This window comes from Barbus barbus (genome assembly GCF_936440315.1).
Source record: "Barbus barbus genome assembly, chromosome: 35".
NCBI classification, from domain to species: domain Eukaryota; kingdom Metazoa; phylum Chordata; class Actinopteri; order Cypriniformes; family Cyprinidae; genus Barbus; species Barbus barbus.
Genome location: NC_136763.1, coordinates 19,914,571 through 19,941,515, shown reverse-complemented (window position 1 = coordinate 19,941,515; position 26,945 = coordinate 19,914,571). Strand labels below are relative to the sequence as shown.

The window sequence follows — 26,945 nt, the reverse complement described above, 5'->3', positions numbered from 1 at the left end:
AATGATGGCCTTCTGGACAGCAGTCAGGTCGGCAGTCTTACCCATGATTGCGGTTTTGAGTAATGAACCAGGCTGGGAGTTTTTAAAAGCCTCAGGAATCTTTTGCAGGTGTTTAGAGTTCATTAGTTGATTCAGATGATTAGGTTAATAGCTCGTTTAGAGAACCTTTTCATGATATGCTAATTTTTTGAGATAGGAATTTTGGGTTTTCATGAGCTGTATGCCAAAATCATCAATATTAAAACAATAAAAGGCTTGAACTACTTCAGTTGTGTTGTAATGAATCTAAAATATATGAAAGTCTAATGTTTATCAGTACATTACAGAAAATAATGAACTTTATCACAATATGCTAATTTTTTGAAAAGGACCTGTATATACCAATGCTAATTATTGTAATTAATATAATATAGGGATAGGGGATTGTTTTCAGATTGAAAATTAAAGTTGTTTAATTTACAATTACAATTATTTATTTTTATTAAAAGAAAAACAATGTATGCCGAAAACAAATTAATTTATTTTAAGCATACACTTTTTAAATTAGGAAATGAATAAATGAACAACTTTCAATTAAAAAAAAAATAACATATTTATACATTATTTATTTATTTATGGCTTATTAAGAACACATTTTATTATGAAATTAATAAATAAAATAAGTTTCAGTTTAAAAATATCTTAAAGGGGTTGTGAACTGCATTATTTCGTAATGTTTCCTGAGGTGCAATTATAATGTTAGTGTCATTTTTACATAAAAAATTGTCAAAATTAATAAAAAATAAAAGACCATTTTAGGAAAATTACAGGGTGTTTTTAAAATGCAATGCCCTCTTACTTGTAAAAAAAAAAAAGAAAATTCGATTTCTCAATTCATGACCCCTTCAAATAATTTATATTTCTGCACACATCTTTTTATGTATGAACTCTTCTTATCTAAATAAATAAATACATAAAATATTTGTTTTCTGCACACATTGTCTTTTTATCTACAAAAACTTTTTATTCAGAAATTATTTAAATGTAACACATATTACTGTAAGAAATATGGGTTTTATAAAAATGCTTTTTCTGTGAAAAATTATGCCCCAGATAGTGTCTGTCACATTTGACCAGAACACTATAGTCAACCATTTAATCTAAAACAGTGTACTGACCTACTTAACCTGCTAGGTTTTAAGTGGAACTCATGCTGGTTTAAGCTGCCCTTTTTACACTGTTCTGTTCTCGCAAAGCCAGTTTAACTATGTTGCACATTCCTTTAATTTGACTTATACTTTCTGTAGAAACATGGAAAAGATTGCAACTCTTTAAAGGTCAGAGACAGAATGAAAGAATCACATATGGGCAGGAGTCAAACAGATGAAGGTTTGCATAATGAATGAATTGTAACTAACCTCCTACCCGTTTTCTTTTATTTAGTGGAAGGATGCATTAATTTATGGGTGGAAGCCCCAGTGAAAGGACGCTGCTATCAGGTCGTCTCCACAGCGGTGGTGACCTGGCACGAGGCGCGGGATGCCTGTCGTAGTCAAGGCGGAGATCTGCTCAGTGTGTCTACCCCTCAAGAGCTTGAGTTCTGTAAGACTAATTTCTCATTTTCACTTTTGTGCTTTGATCTTTTTGTGTTATGATCTCTATAGCTGAACCTCCGCTCTGCAGCTATAGCATTCTGTTATATATAGAGTTCTGTTCAAAAGTTATTAAAATTAAACTATTAGTATTATTAGAAGTATTTAAAAATATTTGAAATATTATTACAATTCATATTTTGAATATATATGATCCTGGAGCACAAAACCAGTCATAAGTAGCAAGGGTATATTTGTAGCAATAACTAAAAATACATTGTATGGGTCAAAATTATTGATTTTTCTTTTATGCCAAAAATCATTAGGATATTAAGTAAAGATCATGTTCCATGAAGATATTTTGTCATAAATATATCAAAACATTTTAGTTATATTAGTAATATACATTGCTAAGATCTTCATTTGTACAGCTTTAAATGCAATTTTCTCAGTATTTAGATTTTTTTGCATCCTCAGATTCCAGATTTTCAGATAGTTGTATCTCGGCCAAATATTTTCCTATCTTAACATCAATGGAAAGCTTATTTATTCAGCTTTCAGATGATATATAAATCTAAATTTCGGAAAAATGTACCCTTATTACTGGTTTTGTGGTCCAAGGTCGCATATTTTAAAATATAATTTAAATCTGTATTTACTCCAGTCTTCTGTGTCACATGATCCTTCAGAAATAATTCTAATATGCTGATTTGCTGCTCAGGAAGCATTCCTCATTATATTACCAGTGTCGAAAATGACTGTACTGTCTAATAAATATCTTATGTTTTTTTAATAACTTTCTTAATAATTTTTGTGGAGACCATGATGATTTTTTTTATTATATTTTATGATAAATTGACAGTTTATTTACTGATTGAATGCATTTATTTGACATATTTTTTTATAACAGTTTATTGTCATTTTTGAATGTAATATGTTCTTGCTAAAATACTAATTCTCTCTCTGCGTCGTCACATTTTCAGTTTGTAGATATCCATTAGAGATCTTGCCTATCCATTAGCATCAACCCCAGCTGGACATTTATTACTTTATTTACAACTGCATTTTGTCCTCATGCACATTTGAGTTGGAAAATTACTTTATGCATCTCCATCCATATTCTTCATATGCTTTCGCCCATTCCATCTTAATGTGGACTGACAACTCTAAGTGGGCCATTAGTAGGTTGGCTTTGTTCAAAATTCCCTGACTTCATACCACTTTCCAATCATTGCTCTGTGGCTGATATAGCAACACTGGCTCAACCAGTGGCATAAGTTCATAACTGTGGCTGTTTGTTTGTCCGACCAATAGCAGCTGGTGGGAGTGTTAGATTGCAACATTACACATTTCAGCTTTAATTCACGCTGATGTCGCAGCTAAGTTTTTATTTTTACTTTATTTAATATTTATTGTTTATCTCCTTCCCCCTGCAGTTAGAAATCAGAAAGACTTGCCAAGCAAGCTGTGGATTGGCTTGAACCATCTGGACTGGATGCAGGGTTGGCAGTGGTCAGATGGATCAGCTTTGTCTTTTGCCCCTTGGGACACAGGTGATTTTAACTGAAAAATGTATTATAAAGAATGTTCTTACTTTTATGTTTTAAAGGGATAGTTCAACCACATGTTGATCTGGTAAACGTATGGAAGAGGTGGAATCTCTGACATAATATTTTCCTTTTGAAAGGTTTTTCCCTTCACAACCCGCTGTGCCACTGTCTGTTGTGCCCTACATCTACAGTACATTATATTTATGGCATGACAGTTATTCAGATTCACAGTGATTTAGGTCTAGCAGATCAAAGAAGACCTCTTCTCTTCTCTTCTCTTCTCTTCTCTTCTCTTCTCTTCTCTTCTCTTCTCTTCTCTTCTCTTCTCTTCTCTTCTCTTCTCTTCTCTTCTCTTCTCTTCTCTTCTCTTCTCTTCTCTTCGTACAGGAGTACTCTTCAGCCACTGACAATGACCTTTCTGTCGCTGTTAATGTGGCAGTGTGTGTGGGCATACAAGGATAGTTGTTTTGCTAGAATAACAAACTGATGACTTGAATGGTGTATTTATGCAGTAGACACAGGCAGAATCTGTCTCTGTGATGACAGCATTGTCTCTGACTGACGGTCATCTGTGATGATGTGGGTGGTTTGTCTCTCCTCACCCCATGTGTGTGCTGTCAATACAATGAACTGTGACTATAAACACTTTTTATGCAAATGATTTGCATACAGTGTTGGAGAAGTTACTCCAATAATGTAATCTAATAGAAATGTATATAAAATAAAATAACCACCATGAAAGTGGTATATTTAAAGGGGTCATGAACTGTGAAATCAAAATTCCCTTGATCTTTTGACATACTATAAGAGGTCAAGTTTCAGAGCTCAAAACTTAACTTGTTAGTCTAAAAACAGCTTTTACTGAAGGCAGTCTGCCAAAACGACAGCCTATGGAATGTACAAATCTATGATGTAATAGTGTGGCTAAACACTGCCTCTGCAGAAGAAGATCAACGCCTGCTTCTACATCACTGCCTATTTAGCCCCGCCCACCGATTTGCGTGTTTAATGTAAATAACGAGAGAGGCAAACGCAGGTCTATACAGAAACCAAACGATGAAGATGGCTTTGAAGGCAACAAGTGCCAGGTTGTGCCTTCCTTAGTGCTCAAATCAAATTAGTGCTCTGCATTTATCCCATCCAAAGTGCCACATCCGGAGCAGTGGGCAGCCATTTATGCTGCGGCGCCCGGGGAGCAGTTGGGGGTTCGATGCCTTGCTCAAGGGCACCTCAGTCATGGTATTGAGGGTGGAGAGAGCACTGGTTATTCTCTCCCCCCCACCTACAATCCCTGCCGATCCTGAGACTCAAACCCGCAACCTTTGGGTTACGAGTCCGACTCTCTAACCAATAGGCCATGACTTCCCCCAAGTACTGAGTATTTATGTGGTTTTAACCTAAATCACAGCAGCGTCCATCTATTAGGAATGTAGACATACAATCATAGCTGCGGTTGTTTACTAAAATAAGTTTTAATGAAATAAAAAAGGTTTTGGATGTTAAATTTAGGTTTTATACTAACAATACTTTTGAAAACCTGTTTATAACATATGTCCATTAAACAATAAATATAAAGAGGTTGCTGAAAAAGAATGAGTGAAAATGCTATCGGATCAGATGAATTCACTGTTTTGTTTGTGGCACTGTTTGCATGAAGTGTTACATTTGTGTCACACGGCATGTTTAGGCATCTCAATCAGATCCCTGATATCAGACGAGGACTGTGGAGTTCTGAAGGAGCCACTGCGTTTCGGCGCAGAGACCTGTGAAAACCAGCTTCCCTTCATCTGCATGAAGAATGACAAGGACAGTGAGAGTACAGGTCAGATACTGCCCTCTTGTTCCATTTTCCTTTTTTTTCCCCCCTCACTTTCACAGCACAGTCTCTCTCCCTCTCCTTTCAGCAGTCAGGGAGGTATATAAGCCCACGGTATGTAAAGATGGTTGGACTGGGTGGAAAGGATTCTGTTATAAACTCCACAGTGGATCAGAGTCAAAAATGTCCCAGCACGAAGCTCTGACCATGTGTCAGATGGATGAATCTGATCTTGCCAGCATGCACAGTTTGGAAGATATTGAAATGCTACACACATATTTTCACTCAGGTAAACACATCTCACCACACACAGGTATCAACAACACATGTTCTGAGAAAGCAAGCCGATTGTAAAGTATTTCATTTGATCATCTTTTAAAATCATTGTGTTTAATGTTAATCTCTAAGCCAGTGGTCTCAAACTCAATTCCTGGAGGGCAACAGCTCTGCACAGTTTTGCTCCAAACCTAATCAAACACACCTGATCCAGCTAATCAAGGTCTTCAGGATTACTAGAAACTTCCAAACATGTGTGAGTTGGAGCTAAATACTGCAGAGCTGTGGCCCTCCAGGAATTGAGTTTGAGACCACTGCTCTAAGCTGTCTTGTTTTTTATGTAGTTAGCATAATTGCTAAAGATAATTGTAATTATTGGATTCTGCTTTTTTTTTATTTGGATGGCATATTTTGTAGAATACGTATCTGTAATATCAACACAGATTTAATGTTCAAATTTAATTTAATTCAAAATGCATGGGAAATGCAAAAACTGAACTAAATAATTTTTCTTATTTGTGTGATTATTTTGACCTGATATATGTATCAGGGTTTCTGTGGGTCTTTTAAAAAGTTTGATTTTTTTGCCTTTTTATAATTTAAGGCCTTAAAAGGTCTTAAAGGGGTCCTATTATGCTTTTTCACTTTTTGAATTTTAGTCAGTGTGTTTGGGCATAAATCTACAATGTACAAATTTACAAATCCCAAAGGGAGATATTTTGTTTTTTAAAAAAAGCCCTTTTCAAGAACTACAGCAAATGGCTCGTTTGGACTACAAAGTTGTTTTCCTGTATTTGTGACATCACAAATTGTAAATCCCGCCTACGGAAATTTGAATGGTTGGGGGGTGGGGAGAACTTGGTTGAGCACTGCACTTTTCAAAATCGAAACCCGGTGCGGGTGTTTTTATATTACTGTATTTCTGATGGAAACCAACTGTTTTCAGAAAATTTTGGATGTCATTTTCATTTAATCTTGCATGTAATGTCTGATAAAGCAGCGTTTGTGAGTGGAGCTCTGTTTTGTGTACAGCGTTATCGGGGAAACCTCGATCTCTCCCGCGCCTCTCGCTGGCAGATAATTAATTTGCATATATATGCCGCCACAAATAGTGTAAGTCTGTGGGACTATGGTATAAATAAATTCAACTGTATAACAGTTTCACTGCAATTCGTGTTATAATGTTAGAATTAAAGAACAATAAACATAATACATATTATCTGTATCTGTACATAGTAAATGCAGTTATTTTTGTTGTTGACATCCTATCTAAAATGTGATTTAGCCAAAAAAACAACAACAACAATAACATTACCACTTTAATATGTCTTGCAATATCCGTGCGTGCAAAGGTTCTGTACGATCCTCTTGTTCAATATTCTTGGGGTCTGAACTGATATGGCAATTTCGAAGAACCTGCTGTTTTGGCAAGGGGCGGGGCAATACTGAAACACCGTCTAAGCTGTTCGCCAATCACAACGCACTGGGACAGCTAACCAATCACAACACAGTTCGTTTTTCGGAAGGCGAGCCTTCATCAAAACCGGAACTAATCGAGCCGTTTGTGCCAGGCTGGGGAGAAAGGTATTGTAATAATGTAAATTATGTGAAAAATACTGCGATTTTCGAATCATCAAGCATGAGAGCATGTTCTAGTACACCCCCAAAACAAAATCAAGACTTTGTAAAAGAGCATAATAGGACCCCTTTAAATCAGAGCAGAAAGTCTTAAAGTCATGGCATTAAATGTTACACGCATTGCTTAAAAATCTATTTTTTCCTCAGTATTTTTGTTTTCTGATGCATTTATTTAAGCATTCTTATATAACTTGAGTTCTTGAAATTGAACAAAATTAAACAAATGTATGCATAAATAAAAACAAGTATCTGTCAGTGCGATTTATTATGTTACACATATATATTATGTGTGTGTATATATATATTTGTACAGACTTAAATGTTTTATGACTTTATATGTGACAGATCTGAAGACAGATGTATGGATTGGTCTTTTGGGTTATGGAAACACCTCAGTTTTTGAATGGGTCGATAATGCACCAGTGTCTTTCACATACTGGGCCAGAGCTCAACCTCCACCACTTGTACCAAATACCATCCACTGCGTGTACTATTCAGGAGAGGTGTGTGTGTGTGTGTGTGTGTGTGTGTGTGTGTGTGTGTGTGTGTGTTTCGTCATGTCAGATTATATCACATAAATAAGACTTTTCTGTTCTGAATATTAGCTCACCTCTAATTTATCTATGCGTGTTTGCAGCATCATACATGGTCTGTGTCTGATTGTGAAAAGCCCAGGGCTTACATGTGTAAGTCGAACGGGAGTGTGAATGAGAGCGCCCCAGAGGAAGGCTGCCCTTCAGATGGGGTGAGTGACCACAAGAGAGGGTCACTATTGAACAATTCACTCTAACTCCATGGATATGCATCATGTTTGTGCTTCATGTTGTTGTTATTGCCGCCCATGTGAATCTGATTCATGAATAAGCAGACATCTGTTTTTTTCTTCTCTCTAGAATTGGAAGAGACATAGCAATGCTTGCTATAAAGTGGACACTGAGCTGGTGTTCTATAAAAACAGCTGCCACATCACCATTAATAACAGGTAACTGTTAACATATATTTGATTTGCAACTCATAAGATCAGCATGAAACAAACAGCTATAATCTTACAGTTAATAGTGTCGCTGAAAACATTGGTTTAGAATGTCACACTAATATATCTGCAAGATGTAAAATATATTTATTCTGGAACAGATACATTATTTTTCCTGCAAACAATAGTTTTATTTTTTTCTCATAGAAAGTAGCCACTTGTCCAAATGAAAAAAAAGTCGTATTCTGGTGCCAGTTGCTTAAACATAACCACTATATTAAGACTGTATCTTAAGAACTAGTTTTACCAACTAGCAGCTAGCCAAGGACTAACTGTCTAACTGCATTTTTAATGACTGACTTTAAAAAGTTACTCAGTAAAAAGTGACAGATTTTTTAAAGACTAGTCTAAGCAGTTTATGCAAATGGCTACTGCTGTCTAGATATGACTATCCAATTAAGTATGATCTTTCAAAAATGGAATAACACATGATATGAAGCATCATGTTTGTAGAACAAACAGTGCAGAATGAGTTACATGACAATTTTATAATAATAATAGTGAGCCATTAATTAAGCTAAACTAATTTCTAATTTTGAAATTCTGGTAACATGAAAATGTCTAATCCTCTCTCTAGATTTGAACAGGCCTTCATTAACAGTCTTCTGAAAGAGCACATTAGCACTGAGGTGTTGTATTTCTGGACGGGGCTACAGGACACTAAAGGGTCCAGGGAGTACCATTGGATCGGTCAGGATGGGACAGCAGACCAGGTCACCTACACCAACTGGAAATGGCTAGAACCAGGTAATGCACATCATGGGATCGACTGTGGTTGTTCAATATTGTAAATTATAGGTATAGTTCACCCAAAAATGATTTACTTACTTACTCAAGCCTTCCTAGGTGTAAACGACTTTCTTCTTTCAGATGAATACAGTTGGAGTGATATCCAAAAATGTCCTGGCTCTTCCAAGCTTTATAATGGCAGTGAATGGGTGTTGATATTCATTAGTCCAATAGAAGTCCAATAAAGTGCATCCATCCATCATAAAAAATCCTCCACACGGGTCCAGGGGGTTAATAAAGGCCTCCTGAGCGGAATTTATGCATTTTTGTAAGAAAAATATCCATATTTAAAACTTTACAATCTTTATAATCTTTAGCTTCCGCTAACAGTCGTACACGCGTTCACGAGAGAGTGGAGTTCCAGCAGACGACGTAGGATTTAAGCATAGCGTAAGCTCTGGAGAGAATATGCTAGTCTCACGAGAACCAAGTTTTGTTTACTGCAAAAGTCTCTTGGCTTATATTGAAATCCTCTGACAGTTTTCTTTTCAAATCCTCGTTTTGTGCTTTTAATTCATGACCGATGTTTTATTTTGCTCTCTCCTCTCTCTCTCCACTCTCTCGTGAATCTATGACAGTTAGCGAAAGCTAGAGATTACGGTTTAGAAAGTTTTAAATATGGATATTTTTCTAACAAAAACACATTGATTCGCTTCAGGATGCCTTTATTAACCCTCTTTTATTATAACTCTGATTGTATTTGTCTTAAAGTTATATACACCTTGGATGGCTTGATGATGGGTAAATCCTGGGGTGATTTAAATTTTTGGGTGAACTATACCTTTAAGTGTTTTTTGGGGGGGGGGTTTTCGGGTACTGTGTATCATTGGTAGAGCAATATAGATTTCTGAGAAGGAAAACAGTATCCTAACTTCAGGGTTTCCACAGGTTTTAAAAAGTCTTAAATTTAGTTGTATCAAATTTAAGGCCATAAAAGTCTTAAATGGTACAAGAAAGTCTTAACTGTGATTTCAAGAGGTTTTAAATGTTCTTGGTACGTCTCTGGACCTTGAACATGGAACGTGGCTGAAATGTGAACTTTAGCATTTTATAAAACTTTTTGTTCTTGTGAAAACCTGTATTTGAGCTGTAAATCATGTTTTTTATTGTCATCTTACATTTAATGTTACCATAGACGTTGCCCTAACCCGCTCATATGGTGCTCATTTTTTTGTGCAGGTGTCAAATAAAGTCTTAAATTAGATTTTAAAAATCCCGTAGATACCCTGCAACTTCTTAAATATCAGAATTAAAAATATTTAGCATTGAGTTTGAATGTAAATATGTGTTCCAGCTTTCGCCGGTGGCTGTGTGGTGATGTCTACTGGGAATCCTTTGGGCCAGTGGGCTGTTAAGAACTGCACTCTGTTCAAAGCTGGCAGAATCTGTAAGAAACCCATCAAATCAATGGTCCAACCCACCCCAGATCCAGTTGAGCCCAATCTCAATGCTTCCTGTGCACCAGGATGGGTCTCAAAGGAAGGCCTTAAGTATTGTTACAAGGTGTGTACAGCTGGTATTCATCTAAAACAAGAAGCTGGGTCAAGACAATGAAGCCATTTCCAGTTATATCTAATCAACATCTGTTTGAATGTGTCTGCAGGTGTTTCATGAGGAGCGTTTGACCAGGAAGCGCTCGTGGGAAGAGGCGGAGCGTTTCTGTGAGTCACTAGGGGGGCATTTGCCCAGCTTCACTGAGACTAAAGATATGCAAACGTTACATTACATCCTGAGAGACTCTATCAGGTACAGATAGGACAGTTTTTAACTCCCATTATCATATCCCCCCACACACTAACCCAAGGGGAGTGGCATTTATTGAATTTTAGTCGTGCTGTCTGCCTCCCTGTACAGTGATAATCGTTTTTTCTGGGTGGGACTAAATCGCAGAAATCCAAATAACAACAACAACTGGGAGTGGAGTGATGGGCGTCCGGTGAGTCACTAGCATATGATGTTTTCTGAACAAAATTGGGTTGTGATCGGAGCCATCATTTGCTCCTTTAATGTCCTTGTTGACTAAAGCTAAAGTGTGAAATGTGTAGGTGTTGTCATTTGTTTCTGCTGCTTGGTAACAGGTCTCCATGATGATCTTTCCTGAGGAATTCAACGAAGATGATGACTATAACAGGGATTGCGTTGCCTTTAAGGTGTGGTAAACATGACTCCCAAAACGTGCATGACCCCTGACCTCTCATAACATCACAAAACTGCATTATTATGCAATATTATCTTGACAAACAACAGAAGAAATGACGCATGCTATTCTGGTTCCTGTATAGTAAAACACATTTTTACTTTACTCACTTGACTGCTGGAGATGGCTTGGTAGCTGTACATATTTCTGCTTGATATTTTAAATTATTTTAATATTTATTAATCATTTTAATATATATATGATTGAATAAGATATGATAATATATAAGAAATGAATAAGATCGATAGATTGTCATCAAACAGGATTCAAATACTCAAAAACATATCAGAGGCATCAAACAGACAATATGGGGCTGTTTACACCTGGTCACTTCATGCGTTTTTTCTGATCGTATAGCTATCCGATCCTGATAAGACCAGGTGTAAACGCCCTCCGAAACGCTTTTGAGACGGATTTAAATCCGATCGCTCAAACCACTTCAGAAGGTGGTCTGGGCCGCATTCCAGGCGAAACTGGACAAGTGTAAATGCATCTGGTTGTTGAAAACACATATGTAAATTTTACTCCTCCCAAAATGTTAAAATAATAAACGTGTGAGAGCGTGTTAAAGGCTATATGACATTATAGTCATATAGCAAACTGCCACGAATGAAACTGAAAGTAAGACGCAGACGCTCAACAACACACAATCATCTTCATTAAAAGTAGTAGGACAAACTTATCTTTCCAGTGCTGATGCCGCGCGCTCTCCTATTGCGGTCTTTGAACTTGAAATGAGCTGATAATTAATAAAATGCATCTCTTATCTTTTGATTATTGTTGACATGAACATGAAACTTAAATATAGCGCGGGAATTGAAGATCGGATTTATATCTGTTTTGCGACGAACTTTTATGTGGCCAAGTGTAAATGGAAACGTTTTAACAAATCAGATAGATATCCGATCAGCGAAAACGCATGAAATGACCAGGTGTAAACAGGCCCTATGTGACCCTGGAGCACAAAACCAGTCTTAAGTCGCTGGGGTATATTTGTAGCAATAGCTAAAAATACATTATATGGGTCAAAATTATCCATTTTTATTTTATGCCAAAAATCATTAGGATATTAAGTAAAGATCATGTTCCATGAAGATATTTAGTAAATTTCCTACCGTAAATATATTAAAACTTAATTTTTGATTAGTAATATGCATTGCTAAGAACTTCATTTGGACAACTTTAAAGGTGATTTTCTCAGTATTTTGATTTTGTTGCACCCTCAGATTCCAGATTTTCAAATAGTTGTATCTCAGCCAAGTATTGTCCGATCCGAAAAATTGACACTTATGACTGGTTTTGTGGTCCAGGGTCACATAATTTAGAATAATAGAAGTTATACAGTAGAAATCAAAGGCCTGTTTGAATTCAGACAGCCTGTGATGATGTTTTGTTGTTTTTTTTGTATCATCAGACTTTGAAAGGAACCTACAAGCCATTTCTCTCCCTCCTGTTTCATAATGTTCCTGTACGGCCTTTTTATCCCAGCGTCTTTCACTGCAATGCCAAACTGGAATGGGTGTGTCAGATACCACGAGGTAAACAACACTCAAGACAACACCCAAGACTGCTTCCTGGCATCGTTTTCACTATTGTTAATACTTATTTATATAGATTCCATATTTACTTTGGAAACAGCAAATTAGTGGAAATTTGTTGTTTGTTTTCAAGTTTATGAATTTGAAAAATGTCTTCCCCTTCGTTGTAATTGTATGTACTGTAAAAGAGCGACAAGTATGTTAAGAATTTCATTATGTTCCATGAAAAGAAAAAATAACAGCATACAGGTTTGGAGCCACATAAGCCTAACTAACATGTTTTTAAAAAAAAAAACATATTCATGGTCTATGTATCATTCTCTAGGTCAAACACCAAAAACACCAGAGTGGTACAACCCAGGTAGAACATTCGTTTTGAATCAAATGCCCAAATACGTCATGGATTATGTATTTTATTGGTTTGTCAGTGACATGTTTCGTGTTTCACTACTAACAGATGGGCACCATAACACATCAGTGTTTATAGACGGCCAGGAGTTCTGGTTTGTAGCAGAGCCAGAGTTGTCCTTCGAGGAGGCTGTCTTGTACTGCAGCAGCAACAACAGCAAACTCGCCACCCCCGACACTCTTAATGCCGCACGCCGCCTACAGGAGCGTCTTTATGAGGTGAGAGGGGGCAGATGTTTTTATAAACCCTGAATTACCAGGGGGTTTAGGAAGGTCTGACTCCTTAAATTAAAGGCTGCATCTCCACAGAACGTCAAAACGGAGTGCTGCTGGTGTACCCTTCAAATGAAGCCTACACATAGTGATGAGAAAATGCATAAAACCCAATTTTAAAAAAAAAAGCCCATTTACTTTTCATTATGCATAGACAGAGTGCAAAATGTTACTGCCAAAAATATTCAGAATTTTCTTTTTGTTATTTAAAACATAATTGAAAGTTATTTAAATCTCATTTAAGACACCTTTTTGAATTATTTCACTGCTGTTCATCAGTACGATGTTTTTGAAAGAAGATGCATATCAAGGCTGCATTTATTTGATTAAAAATACAGTAAAACAGCCATGTGAAATATAACTCAAATTTACAGTAACTCTTTTCTATTTTAATATATTTTAAAATGTAATTTGTTGCTGCGATGTCAAAGCTGAACTGTTGAAAACAGTTGTGCTGCTTAATATTTTTGTGGAAACTGATCAGAAGAACAGAATTACTGTCACTGTTTATCAATAAAATGCTGAATAAATATATTAAACTTTATTTAAAAAAAATCTTACTGACCCCCAAATTCTGTATGAATTAAGTTTGAATAACAATTTTTATATACCAAGTGTATCAAAAATGGAAATTATTACTTGTTTTTTTTGTTATTTTTAATGATCTGCTGACAGTATTGTAAGAAACAACACCCGTGCTCATAAATGAACGTTGTTTGATCCACAATTAAGTGTCAGTCTGTTGGGAAATGGATAATATTAATATGAGTGAGTATATTGTTGTTCATATCATCCAGTAATTAATACATTTTTAATGATCTTTAGCATTCAGAACAGGTGAATTTAAAGTGGTGGGCAGACCTTCGTTACCCTGGTCCTCATGTTCCCTTCAAGTAAGTTCTGGTTTTCCTACCTTATCCAAACCTCATGATTAGAGCCACAATTACTCTTTTATTTATCATAATTTGGTGTTTGTGTGTGTTTTGCAGGCTCAGCCCCATGCACTACTATTATTCGGCGTTTCTGGGCATGTGCCCCTCTATCACTCCTGTGTCATTTGAACATGGTATGAGAGTCTCATTGTGATTCCTAAAGTAATTTCAGCATCTTACAGAGTTTGTTTTGGCGCAGCATGGCTCATTCAAATGACTTTCCTAGTTGTAGCACAATGGAAGTTCCTGTGAATGTTGAAAGACCCATGAATCTCTTGGGGAGCAGGATACAACCTTTATGGGGTTTTTTTTCAGTAACACTTTATTTTAAGGACCAGTTCTCACTATTAACTAGTTGCTTACTAGCATGCATATTACTAGCGTATTGGCTGTTTATTAGTGCTTATAAACCACATATTAATGCCTTATTCTGTATTTTAGAAGCCTTAAACCCACCCAATACCTAAACTACTTTACTAACTATTAATAAGCAGCAAATGAAGAGTTTGTTTACAGAAAACACTTAGTTAATAGTGAATATGTGTTCCCGATTCTAAAGTTTCTACTAGCGGAACAAAGTGTCAATTAGTGTTGTAGTCAAGACCACCTAAATTGAGACCAAGACCAGAGTGTGTTGAGAGCAAGACAGGACCAAGACAGGGCGACTGCAGTGATGTTTGCACTGCAAAGGTGGCATAGAAGTTGCGTTTAGTTGGATTTAGAAATATGATGGAAAAATAAAATACTTTTAAATATGAAACTAAAACTTGTTTCAAATTTGAAGCAGTTTTACATCCAATCACAGTAATGATGTTAATAAATAAATCGGACAGTGCACCAGAAATTTAGTGATATCCCTGCAGTTGGGGTCTCTTAGTCGGAGACCAAGTACTGAGACAAGACCAAGACCTTCAAAAAATGGTCTTCGGATCAGTCTGAATTACTACAACACTAGTGTCAGTATAAATTTAATAAAACATTAAGACTTTTAGATGGTTATAATGACAGGTTTCATAATGTTGCCTCAGTAAAGACAACTATTTTCTTCACTTTGCAAGGACGTGATTATGATGATGCTCATACGGTAAGAATTTTGTAGCAGTTAGTGCCATTTACCTTAATATTTACTGTAATAAAATACCTAAACAGAGTTGGTCTAAATCGTTCAATTTTTTTAACAACAGATATTAAAATCAATTATTAACTTGTTTTTTTATTAATTAATTTATTTCCATTATTGCACCCAAATATTATTATTCTTATCAAATGACGAGGTCTTTTTTGTACAAGAAACAAGAATAAAGCATTTTTTATGCATTTGCTTTTATAATAGAGGATGAGAAAGAAAAAAGACGCATTTAATTATTTTTAAAGACTTTATCATTTGGAAAAATACCCCTCTAAACTGACAGCAACAATTATTTATTTACGAATGATTTATGAAGCAACTCAGATGATCCTTCTCTGTAGGTTTCAGCGGCAGATGTAATGAAAAACAGCCGTTTGTGTGCGAGACCCTGAACGTCACTTCTGCGGAGAAAGGAAGCCCAGAACCACCCCCTGCCAGCAGCCCATGTGAGGGCACTGCCAAGCACTTCAGAAATAAGGTCTGACATACACACACATCCTTTGAACTTTAAAGGGGTCATATGATGTTGCTAAAAAGAACATTATTTTGTGTAATGCAATGTGTTTACGTGGTTCGAGGTTCAAAAAACACATTATTTTCCACATACTGTACATTATTGTTGCTCCTCTATGCTCCGCCTTTCTGAAACGCATCGATTTTTACAAAGCTCATCATTCTGAGAAGCGAGGCATGCTCTGATTGGCCAGCTATACAGTGCGTTGTGATTGGCTGAATACCTCAAGCGTGTGACGGAAATGTTACGCCCCTTACCGTGTTGTGATGCTGTGTCCCGGCACGACGAGACTAAAACAATAAAACCAAATATAAACGAGCCAATTTGTTGCATCCGGTGAGGACATAATTACTGATTATAATGACTTATACAGTCTTTTTACTCGTTGAACCCCACCACGTAAACATAACACCATGTCTGCATATGTGATCGTAGAAATGCCAAACAAGCACTACTCTACACTGCTCAAAACCTGCATATGAATTGTCAGTAGCAAATTCTTTAAAAATATTGAAACATACTTACAGGCTGTGAGTCAGAAGCACCAGACTGTTCTTGCGATGTTGGAATCGCCCCACTTTATAGTGTTCACATCACAGCCATTCATAGTGTTCACACTGTAGGCTACTCTCTCCCAGATTCAGGAAACAGTCCTCCATAAAATGCGCTGCACACACTCGAATATTTGCATTGTCCTGTTCTGGAACAGTGTTGTAAATATAACTGCACCACTGATTTGTAGTGGTGTACTTCATTTGGAAGGCCAAACAAAGTACTTTTACTTTCACAACGACACACAGCGTCTCCACGACATGGCGGCGCCGGCGGCAACAACAATACTATAGCGAGAATAAAAGTTACGCCGCCTTTCATTGCGTATACATTTGGGCGGTGTTATGCAAATCTTCCCACACCATGACGTAGACATGTGGGGGCGTGTTTGAATGAGCGAGTCTTAATTTTTATAAAGAATATCTCTTTGGTTTTGAGACTTTAATCTTTGTAACTTTACAGATCTTATATATGCTTGTAACATTCCAAAGACAAAGGAAAGCATGAAATCGCATCATATGACCCCTTTAAACGCGTGTTTTTGGTTAACGACATCATTGTATACGTGTCTTGCAGTGCTATCAAGTTTTAAACACCTCTAATTTCCAAACCTTCAAAGACGCCAATGAGTTCTGTAAGACATTGGCAGGCACGATGCTCACCATATCTGACCAAGTTGAACAGGGTGCGTTTGATTTCATATAATATGTGGAAATCCACTGAAAACACATTTTAATATAAAACATATTTATTCATGCTTTTAGTAATGTTGCTTGACTCTCTCTCTTGCTCTCTCTCTGTCTCTCTCTCTCTCTCTGTCTCTCTCTCTCTCTATCTTTCTCTCCCGTGTATCTTTCCTCCATTTAGATTTCATCACTACAATGTTACCGGAGTTACCTGGACCGCCTCAGAAGGTCTGGATTGGCCTAAAGTTCAAGCTTCATGACACTCAGTGGGTGGACAACTCGCCAGTTGTATATCTGAACTTCAATCCTCTCCTGCATGGCCAGTTACGACCCATATTCATCAATGCAAGTGTCCATCTGCTTTGAAAGTTTGAAAGTTATATAATTGACCACAAAGATCTGGAGATCTGATCAAAGCACTTGAGAAATGTTCAAAAAATATTTTGTGCAGCATTTGTGGCATGCTATAGATTATACAGAGAATAGTTTTGTTCCTCACGTCACGTGTTTACAATAACTTGCAATACAATAACACACACACACACACACACACTAGTTTACCCCAAAATAAAGGCTCTGCCTTTGATCAAATTATGCCAATTGATCAAAATGTGACAGTAAGATGTGTTTGTAATGTTACAAAAGATTTCAGTTTCATATAAAATATGCTCTTTTGAACTTTTTTAGTCATCAAAGAATCATAAAAAAATCACAGTTTCCACAAAAATATTAAGCATCGCATTTAAAGCAGCATGACCAGATCATGTGACATTAAAGACTGGAGTAATTGCTCCGGAAAATGCAGGTTTGCCCTCACTGAAATCAATTTGATTTTAAAATATATTACGATACAAAACAGTTATTTGAAATGGTAATAATATTTCACCATATTACTGTGGTTACTGTATTTATTAATCAGCCATCGTGAAAAATAAATATACTAAAATGTATTTGAAATACATTTATTTTATGCTAAGTATACTACAAATGCATTTACATGTTTATGTACTTAATAATAATACCCTGTAATTTACCTTTTAGTATACTAAACTGGTATATTTACAGTCCGCTAAATTATGCACAAGTAGTACTCCAAATTATCATTTTTATATCAGTAAGTCTCGAGCGATATGGCAGGAAATATGTTATATTAGTTTTTTACTGGTGAAGGCCTTGATTTGTTTCAAAAACATTAAACAATCTCACTAACTCCAGACTTTTGAATGGTGGTGTAAATAGTTAGAGCACCATAACATTGATCCATCCGACTCAGAATTGTCTTCTGAAGTCATGCAGTAACATAAAAGCAAACAGAAAAGTGCATTTTTGGAGCTTGACGGCCTCTGCCTTCATTCATTTTCATCATATGGAAAAGAGCATCATGAACATTCCTCAAAACATCTCCTTATTTTCTTGATGAAAGCACAAAAGTCATACGTGTTGAATTAATTTTTCATTTCAAGTTTTCATTTTTAGGTGAACCAAGCCACGAAATAAATTGTGGGAAACTTTTTTTCTTCTTGCACAGTTTTATTTTATCTCCCATATGCCATATCTGGTGTTCAGTTGGCTTAATGTATAATTACATAAACTGTACATTACGTACATTTTCTGCTCATGATACACTTAATCTGAGAGTTTCCCTTTTTCCTCTTGATTTGCACGGCAGACGTTTGAACAGGACTCCATGGACCTCTGTGCCTACATGTATAATGATGATCATTCTGACATGATAGGCACCTGGGACTACACCACCTGCTCCGACCGCCAGTATCTCAGCATCTGCCAGCATCCTGCAAGTACGAGCCACTAGCGATTGTCTCAATCATCTCTGTTATATGAAATAGTGTTCTGTTGATTAACACCCGATTGACAATTTCCCCAGATGAACAAGAGACACCTGAGCATAAGGATGATTTCACGGTTCATAATCATACATTTAAGGTGGTACAGCAGGGCAGTTTAACATGGATAGAGGCTCTTCAGTTGTGCCGGAGCTACAATATGGACTTGGCCAGCGTACCTGACGCATATGTCCAAGCAATGCTCACAGTTGAAGCCTCTCGAAGAAATCAGTCCCTCTGGATTGGACTCTTCAGTGAAGATGTGAGTGAAGATCTATTTAAAAGTTGGCGGTCTGTAAATTTTTTTTATTTTTTTTGAAAGAAGCCACCAAGGCTGTGTTTATTTAATCAAAAATAACGTTAAAATAGTAATATTGTAAAAAAAAAAAAAAAAAAAAGTTCAATAGAACACCGTTTAAAGCAACTGTAAATAATATATTGTAAAATATCATTTGTTCCTGTGATACAATTCAGAATTTTCAGCTTTATTACTTTCATCCAGAAATCATTCTAATATGCTGATCTGATGTTCAAGTAAAATATACAGTAGTATTTTTATCGATGTTGAAAACAGTTGTGCTGCTTATTATTTTTGTGGAAACCATGATACATTTTTCCAAGATTCTTTGATGAATAGAACGTTCAAAAGAACAGAATTGATTTATTACATACTGTAACAGTTTAATGTCTTGACCATCCCTGTTTATTACTATTATTTTTTTATTTTTTAATCAAGGAAGGGGAGCACTACCACTGGACAGACTACAGCCACAATGAGTTCAGCCGCTGGACCGCTGAAGCCACCAAAGGAGCCTGTGTGTATCTGGACACTGACGGTTTCTGGAAGGCAACCGAGTGTGAGGAAGAGCTTTCAGGAGTGATCTGCCACATCCCACACAGTGAGGATTCAATTCATAAATGCCGCCTCTGCTTTTCAATATTTACTTGCATATGCTTTGCTTTAAAAATGCAATTTTTTTTCATAACAGATGAGACCGTTACACCTGAAATAGATTCGGTCAAATGTCCTCACAAAAGCAATGGACAGAACTGGATCCGCTTTAAGAAGAACTGCTACACGTTGCTGCTGGGGGCCTCCAGATGGGGCAACAATGACATCATTGATCAGCATATCTGCAAGTCTCTTGGTATGAATGGATCATATCTGGGACTTTTTCTGTGATGAATACAACGTTTTTCATGTTTCTTTTTTGTGTGTGTCTTTTCAAAGTTTCAATTCCGTGGTCGAAGATGTTGTAAAATCCCTATGTTTAATGATTTTAACAAAACCACTGTCAGGACAGCCATCAAGTTTTGTTGATGTTTGGAAGCATGCTCTTGAAGGGTTGCCATGTCCACTTATTATAAGCGACACTTATTAAGCGTCTTTGGGCATGTTGTTTGGCCTCATCTTATAAACAATTCATTTTGTAGAGATAATAGTGTAGGCAGGTGCAGGTAACAATATTTTGGTATGTAGCTTATTTCCAAGATATCTTGGGCTTGTTCTTAAAATCTTGTAATCTTGTCTGTGTGTTTTAGCCGGGGCTGGAGAAATCCTGACAATCCGTGATGAGGCAGAGAATGATTTCATCAGGCAACAGTTGCAGCCATTCAAAAATTTAGTGATGTTTGTGTGGCTGGGAATGAACAAAAACAAAACGGGTAAGATAATCACATTCCAAAGAATAAAGTTACTACTACTACTACAAACACTTGCTGACATTGTAAATAGTTAGAGAGAGAAAAAAAGAAAAAACTACCACATGCCCTGAGATGCATGGAAAATTAAATTAAAGGGATAGTTCACCCAAAAATGAAAATTGTGTCAACATTTACTCACCCTCAAGTAGTTCCAAACCTGTATGAATTTCTTTGTTCTGCCGAACACAAAGGAAGATATTTTGAAGAAAGTTTGTAACCAGGCTGTTTTGGGGCACCATTGACTTCCATAGTAGGAAAAAAAAAAGGTGCCCCAGAACTGCTCTGTTTCCCACATTCTTCAGAATATCTTCCTTTGTGTTCGGCAGAACAAAGACATTCATACAGGTTTGGAACTACTTGAGTGTGAGTAAATGATGACACAATTTTAATTTTTTGGTGAACTATCCCTTTAAAATGTTCTAAAATCTCTAATTATCAAACATGATTGATTTCTACCTACTGGACTAGACTTTCGGCAACTAGTGTTGACGTCTCAAGATTGTAACCTGGAGCAAAAATTTGGCCAAAAGACATGTAGTGTTTTCTAGCATTTATGTGGAAAAATGGGTAGAAAAGGATCGACTAGCTGTTCATTTTTGTCCTGTATGATGTGCTTGCTTTAGATGAGCAGATGAATTGGCTAGATGGCAGCAATGTGCAGTTCTCTAACTGGAAATACGGTCTAAGGCCAAACATCACAGAGTCCTTCATGGTTGGTCTCAACTTAATCGGAGAGTGGGAAATGATAACAAATCAACGTCTTTTCAATACCTTCAAACAGAGGAGTATTGTGGTGTGCAAGATTGAAAATGGTAAAACCAATGAGTTTCAGTTTGTTTTGCCTTTTGTATAAATGTTTTTACCAAAAATATGTTTTTAGTTAGCCTTAAACTGCAAAATAATTAATAGATATGACATGGCAGCAGTGTGACATGCTGTAATCTATCTAAAACAAATTTTCTATTTTTTAATAATTAGTATGCATGTTGTTTTTATGTCCTCAAATGAATGAAAGTACAACTATTTATAAAGACGCAACTATTTTCTATAATTTATTTATTATAAATTGTCACACTGCAGGATTATTTACAAGACGCCCAAAAAGCATAATTGTATATTTGTATCTTTGTGGTCATGCATATATTACTAGACAATTGGATTGATTAGTTGGATTAGGTAAACAAAAAATACATATAATATATATATTTAAAAACATTTTTTAAAAAGAACTGCATTTTATTGGAATATAAATCTTATAAATGTCTTTACTGTCACTTTTGATCTATTTAATGTATTCTTGCTGTATAAAAGTATTAATTTCTTTTAAAAATGGTAGTGTAAGTTCCTTACATCTGTTAATATTAGCCAGAACTTTTCAGGTTGAAGAAAAAAAGTCAATATTATTTATAGACTTGCAAAAATGTCTTTTACAGATCCCAAAGAGGAGTTCATGAAGGGTGTGGTTGACGTTAACACGCCGGATGGCATAAGTTACCATCGGGTGGCCAAGAGAATGGATTGGTATCAGGCACTGCAAGAGTGTGGACGCAACAAAGGCCATCTTGCCAGCATTCCTGACAAAACCACTAACGACAACATGGCACTGATCGCCAAACGGGATGGCTTTTCACTGTGGATCGGCCTTTCCAAACAAGATGTACACTATTTTTGTGATTAATAGTAATAATTGACAGCAATTATTAGCTGTACGCTCAGTCTTTTGCTCTCAGTTGTTGCCATTGTCATGTAATTTGTCTGGCTGTTTCTTTAGGTAAGTGGCTGGCCATTTGAGTGGTCAGATGGGAGTTCAGTAAAATTTACACCAGATGGATTTGTCAACGACGGCCTTGATTCTGAGGAAAAGTGTGTGTTTGTGGACTCCAAAGGCACCTGGACAGCTGTCAACTGTCATGCAGCCCAAGAAGGGGCCATCTGTTACAACCACATCAGTGAGAGTAAGACAAGCATGCAATGACATAACACAAACGCAACTGTTGTTCTGAAAAGATCAGTCTCAAACTGGTTTCGTTTTTTTTTCCAGAAACTGTTGCACCTCTCTCCTCTGAATCCAGCAGCAGTTGTCCCAAGAGTGATGATCACTTTTCATGGGTCCTGTTCCAAGATCACTGCTATGCTTTCAACATGTACAACTACTCTGTCTTTACCATGGAGAGCGCCAAGAACGTGTGTCAAAATCTGCGTGAGTGTACATATCCTGTATTGCTATGTCTTTAACACTTCTGGTCAGGAAGAGACAATAGACATGCAGCCAACCTCAATAATAGAACACTCAAATTCTAGCGCAAAAGTTGCACCGTCTGTGCGAAAAGCAGCATATGGTTTCCTTCCTAAACTGTTCTATGACCAGCTTCTCAAATCCAAACCCTGACATAATCACTAAAAACTGTTAATTTCGTTAACAAAAACTATGATGAAAAATGTTCGTTAATGAGCTTTTTTCCTGTGACTAAAACAAGACGATGATGAGATGATATCAATAAGGTCAATAACTGTGACTGTATTAACATGCAGTATCGTTGAGACAAAATATTACTGTGCCCTGCTGCACACGCCTCTCCTACGCAAGCGTTTATGTGTTCTATCTTTGCAATTTGGAATTATTGGAATTACTATTAGGAATTTCACTGTTATATTATTTTGTTGTTGTTTGTGTGTTTTACTAGTTTTCATAAAGTAGACAGAGAGAGTGCAAAAGTCTTTGATAATAATTTCTATAATAAATTGCCTATAATAAATCAGTACAATAGATGAGGTAAAATACACCATTTATGAGTCCACATTCTATTGTTTTGTGCTTATTGGTGAAAGTGCAATACCTGAAATGTACAAATAAATTTCTCAAATGACAACAATTATTGTTGAGCAAAAAATTGAGTAAAAAAAAAAAAAAAGTTTTATTAGTTTAACCATTATACAGCATGATGAAAATGTGACTAAGTTTTCATCTTAGACATTTAGTTAAACTTTACTAAACAAAAACAGGACAAGGTTGACTGAATAGGATAATTACAAAAGTACATTTGACACACGACTAAGTCTAAGACTAATTTAAGACTAAATTAAAAATGTCTGACAAAATTTACACTATTATACACCATCCAAAATCAACCTGAAAGAGTCTAACAGCATCTTGTATTTCTCCTGTGTAACTGGCAGAGTCTTCCTCCAAGCTGTTAACCATCAAGAGTAAAGAGGAGAATGATTTTGTCTCTGACTACATGAATAAGAACCCTTCCATCACAAGCCGAGTGTGGCTGGCGCTCAACGTCGACACCACTGGTAACATAATGATTTCATCTGCCTTCAATCACCCAGTGTCCTTTTGTAAGAGTTGAAGAGTAATGTAATGTAAAATGTAAATATGTATCTTTATAAATCTCTGCAACAGGAAAGCCCACAGGTTGGCACGATGGCAGTGAACTGGACTTCTCTAGCTGGGATGCAAATTCAGGCCCACGGTTATCACAGCAGACGCCGCAGATCTGCGCAGTGATGGTGTCCAGCAACGGCTCCTGGACCCACACGAGCTGCTTGAACAGCCGCAGCCGAATCGTCTGCAAAGCACCTGCCTGTGAGTCCCTGAAATTTCTCACCTTGAAAATGTCTCATGACATATAATATAAATATATATATATATATATATATATATAATATTATATTATATTTTATATTTTTTGCATATTATTTTCAACTATATCTATCTATCTGTGTATATATATATATATGTGTGTGTATATATTAGGGCTGGGCGGTATATCGAGTTTGTACGATATATCGATATATTCTTTATAAGCGATACGGTATGATGCAATACCGTTTATATCGATATACAGTACAGTAGTTTGAAAACGAGTGCATCTAAAAATACAGTGGAGGACACAGACTGAGCTGCATCAGAGAAAGTGCATAATACCATTTGTTCTAAACACGTGACAAACTTTAAATGAAGGGCTTTTTAAAAAACTTGTAAGATATAGAAGCCTATAGTTTAGTTTCAGTTTAAAACGGCTCTGACAGAAAGGCTGCGTGTGCCGCTAATAGAGACTCGCCCAGTTTAATGTGTTTGAGATGTGCTGTTTTCCTAAATGCATAACTTCCATTTTACAGGCATATTCTTCATCTGTAAATGTTAGAAAGCCATGGAAATATTTCCATTTTTCTGTCAGAAGTGCGTGAGCCTTCTGTTTTGAGATTCTCCGCTAAACTTCACAGATTTCAGTGAACGAGCGCGCCAAACAGACAGCACGCAATGTAATAGGTGTGCAATAATTCTGACTAAAATATACATTTTGCTGAAATCTTTGGAGAATAAATGTGACATATGTAGAATTTTAAACCTACAAGTAAGTGTATTTGTATGATAGCACTAACTGTAATGTGACTGTAATGGGGTAATCAAAACAGCCTTTTTACTCAATTAGTCTGTGCTTTTTCATTATTTTCATTTTTAGTTTTGCTTTAAAAGCATTATTTTTGTTTTTAGATTGCAATGTTACAATGTTAGAATGTAATGTGATTTTAACCCTTTTAAACATTAATATATGCCTATGGTTACATTCACTTCATTTGTTTATTTGTTTACTCCAAATACAAAAGCTTAGAAAATACAGAGATATATACCGTATACCGTAAATCAGCCAAAAAATACCGAGATATGAATTTTTGCTCATATCGCCCATCCCTAGTGTGTGTGTGTGTGTGTGTGTGTGTGTGTGTGCGTGCGTGCGTGCGTGTGCGTGTGTGCGTGTGTGTGTGTGTGTGTGTGTGTGTGTATGTGTATGTGTGTGTGTATAGATATATATATATATATATACACTCACCGGCCACTTTATTAGGTACACCTGTTCAATTGCTTGGTAACACAAATTGCTAATCAGCCAATCACATGGCAGCAACTCAATGCATTATTATTATTAATGACAAAAGAAATGTTTGGAAATGTATACTGATATTTCCTACTGGCACACTACAGCAAAAAATAATTGACTTTAATCCATTTTTTGTTGGTGAAAATACTAATGGCCTAAGACTTTTGCACTAGTAAATATAATATTATTATTAACATATTTGATTAATAAACATTATTGAAAATACAGAAAAAGTTGTGTGATTTTGCAAATAAATCTTGCATAAATGTAACATTATGGCATAAATATTGCATGTGCAGATCCAGGTAGCCCTGTGGCTTTGATCTTCTTCATCATTATACTCATCTGCATCTTCGTGGCTGTCCCCTTCATCTTATACCAGAAAAACAAGCACCGCTTCCATTCGACAGTACGTTACCAGCGCAACTTTGATGACGCGGACAGCGCGAGTATGATCAATAATGCCGAGTAACAGCTCAGCTGAATGACGTCAAATGAAACTGTAGCTATAATGTGCCTTTTGCTAGAAACACTCCTCTATGCCATCAACAGAAACACCTTCCTCCAGTGGTGCAATCTAAGGTTATTTATTATGCTTCACCCCTGACATCTTGACCGTTTGTGTAAAATAAAATAGGAGTGATATTATTCTAAAGGTTTTATTGTTTAAATCTAAAATGCTTGTGTATATTTTAATTGGAGGACTGCAGGTACTTACCATACTATACAAATTTGACTTTGGCTTCTTGTGTTATTACGTTATTGGATCGGGGGTGGGGGTGTGGGGGGGGTGGTTACTCCTCTTGAGCAGCACTGAATATTAACTCATGAATGGAGCTGGGAAGGTTTAAAGAAGGTATGTTTTTCCAGATGTGATTTTCAGATGTGATCCGAAACTGTATTATCTCCTTTAAAATAATATATTTTTGTGGTTTTAGAGTTAGGTTTTATTTTTCTTTCTTATTTGATTTTTGAATGCCATTCTTTGAAATTGTCAGAGGTCAATAGAACATTCCTTTCAAAATGTTCTTTCCAGAATGGTGTCTTTCCACATTGTGTTGATGTATCATGTACATGATGACATTGTTTGCATTCATATATCCAAGTGCTGTATAACAGCTTATGATAACACAGTAAATGCAGTGCACTGAGTGCTAATGATAAAATGATAGTTGGTGCAGTAGGAGATGATATCTATGCACTCTTAACTACTGAGATCTGATGCACTTTAATGAGCTGTTTGAATCTAACTTCAAGCACAAATTACACTATTTTAGTTAAGGATTTAGTACATGCTTTGTAAATATTTTATTATATTTTTTCTTGTTGCTGTTGATTAATTGTTTGTTTGTTTTTAATTTTTTCAAACCACACCAAAGATGCTTTGGGAATTTAAGGTCATATATTGCAAATCCAAAAATGTTCTCTAAAGACAACGCTGCTTTTGAAAAAAAATATTATTTTTTTTCTCAGAATCTTTTGTTATCCTTGTCTTTGATTTGATTACATATCAGCTTTCCTCTGTTTTCACCACAGCAGATGCTCAATAAAACAATGTTACATCTTCTAATATGATACATCCTTGTTTTATGTTGATGACTGTTAA

General features: G+C 36.2%; 1 protein-coding gene across 2 annotated transcripts in view; it reads left to right on the top strand.

Annotated features, from left to right (window-relative positions):
* Positions 1–26,915, top strand: part of LOC306855314 (lymphocyte antigen 75-like) — a 33,500-nt gene extending 6,585 nt beyond the window's left edge. The window contains exons 4-35 of one of the 2 annotated variants that reach the window (XM_079393906.1): positions 1,423–1,581; positions 3,008–3,124; positions 4,809–4,943; positions 5,029–5,226; positions 7,197–7,354; positions 7,489–7,596; positions 7,745–7,833; positions 8,462–8,631; positions 9,968–10,176; positions 10,277–10,419; positions 10,528–10,609; positions 10,752–10,823; positions 12,285–12,408; positions 12,734–12,769; positions 12,866–13,035; positions 13,915–13,982; positions 14,079–14,155; positions 15,492–15,628; positions 16,793–16,901; positions 17,084–17,247; positions 18,572–18,701; positions 18,788–19,008; positions 19,483–19,645; positions 19,736–19,894; positions 20,289–20,411; positions 21,074–21,262; positions 21,884–22,107; positions 22,222–22,405; positions 22,492–22,650; positions 23,628–23,750; positions 23,860–24,042; positions 25,639–26,915. In XM_079393906.1, coding sequence (XP_079250032.1) covers positions 1,423–1,581; positions 3,008–3,124; positions 4,809–4,943; positions 5,029–5,226; positions 7,197–7,354; positions 7,489–7,596; positions 7,745–7,833; positions 8,462–8,631; positions 9,968–10,176; positions 10,277–10,419; positions 10,528–10,609; positions 10,752–10,823; positions 12,285–12,408; positions 12,734–12,769; positions 12,866–13,035; positions 13,915–13,982; positions 14,079–14,155; positions 15,492–15,628; positions 16,793–16,901; positions 17,084–17,247; positions 18,572–18,701; positions 18,788–19,008; positions 19,483–19,645; positions 19,736–19,894; positions 20,289–20,411; positions 21,074–21,262; positions 21,884–22,107; positions 22,222–22,405; positions 22,492–22,650; positions 23,628–23,750; positions 23,860–24,042; positions 25,639–25,811 — 4,556 coding nt within the window. In that variant the 3' untranslated portion in view covers positions 25,812–26,915. Of the gene's footprint in view, positions 1–1,422; positions 1,582–3,007; positions 3,125–4,808; positions 4,944–5,025; positions 5,227–7,196; positions 7,355–7,488; positions 7,597–7,744; positions 7,834–8,461; positions 8,632–9,967; positions 10,177–10,276; positions 10,420–10,527; positions 10,610–10,751; positions 10,824–12,284; positions 12,409–12,733; positions 12,770–12,865; positions 13,036–13,914; positions 13,983–14,078; positions 14,156–15,491; positions 15,629–16,792; positions 16,902–17,083; positions 17,248–18,571; positions 18,702–18,787; positions 19,009–19,482; positions 19,646–19,735; positions 19,895–20,288; positions 20,412–21,073; positions 21,263–21,883; positions 22,108–22,221; positions 22,406–22,491; positions 22,651–23,627; positions 23,751–23,859; positions 24,043–25,638 lie in introns of both variants that reach the window. The other variant, XM_079393905.1, reaches the window with a different exon arrangement.
* The last annotated feature ends 30 nt before the right edge of the window (positions 26,916–26,945 follow it).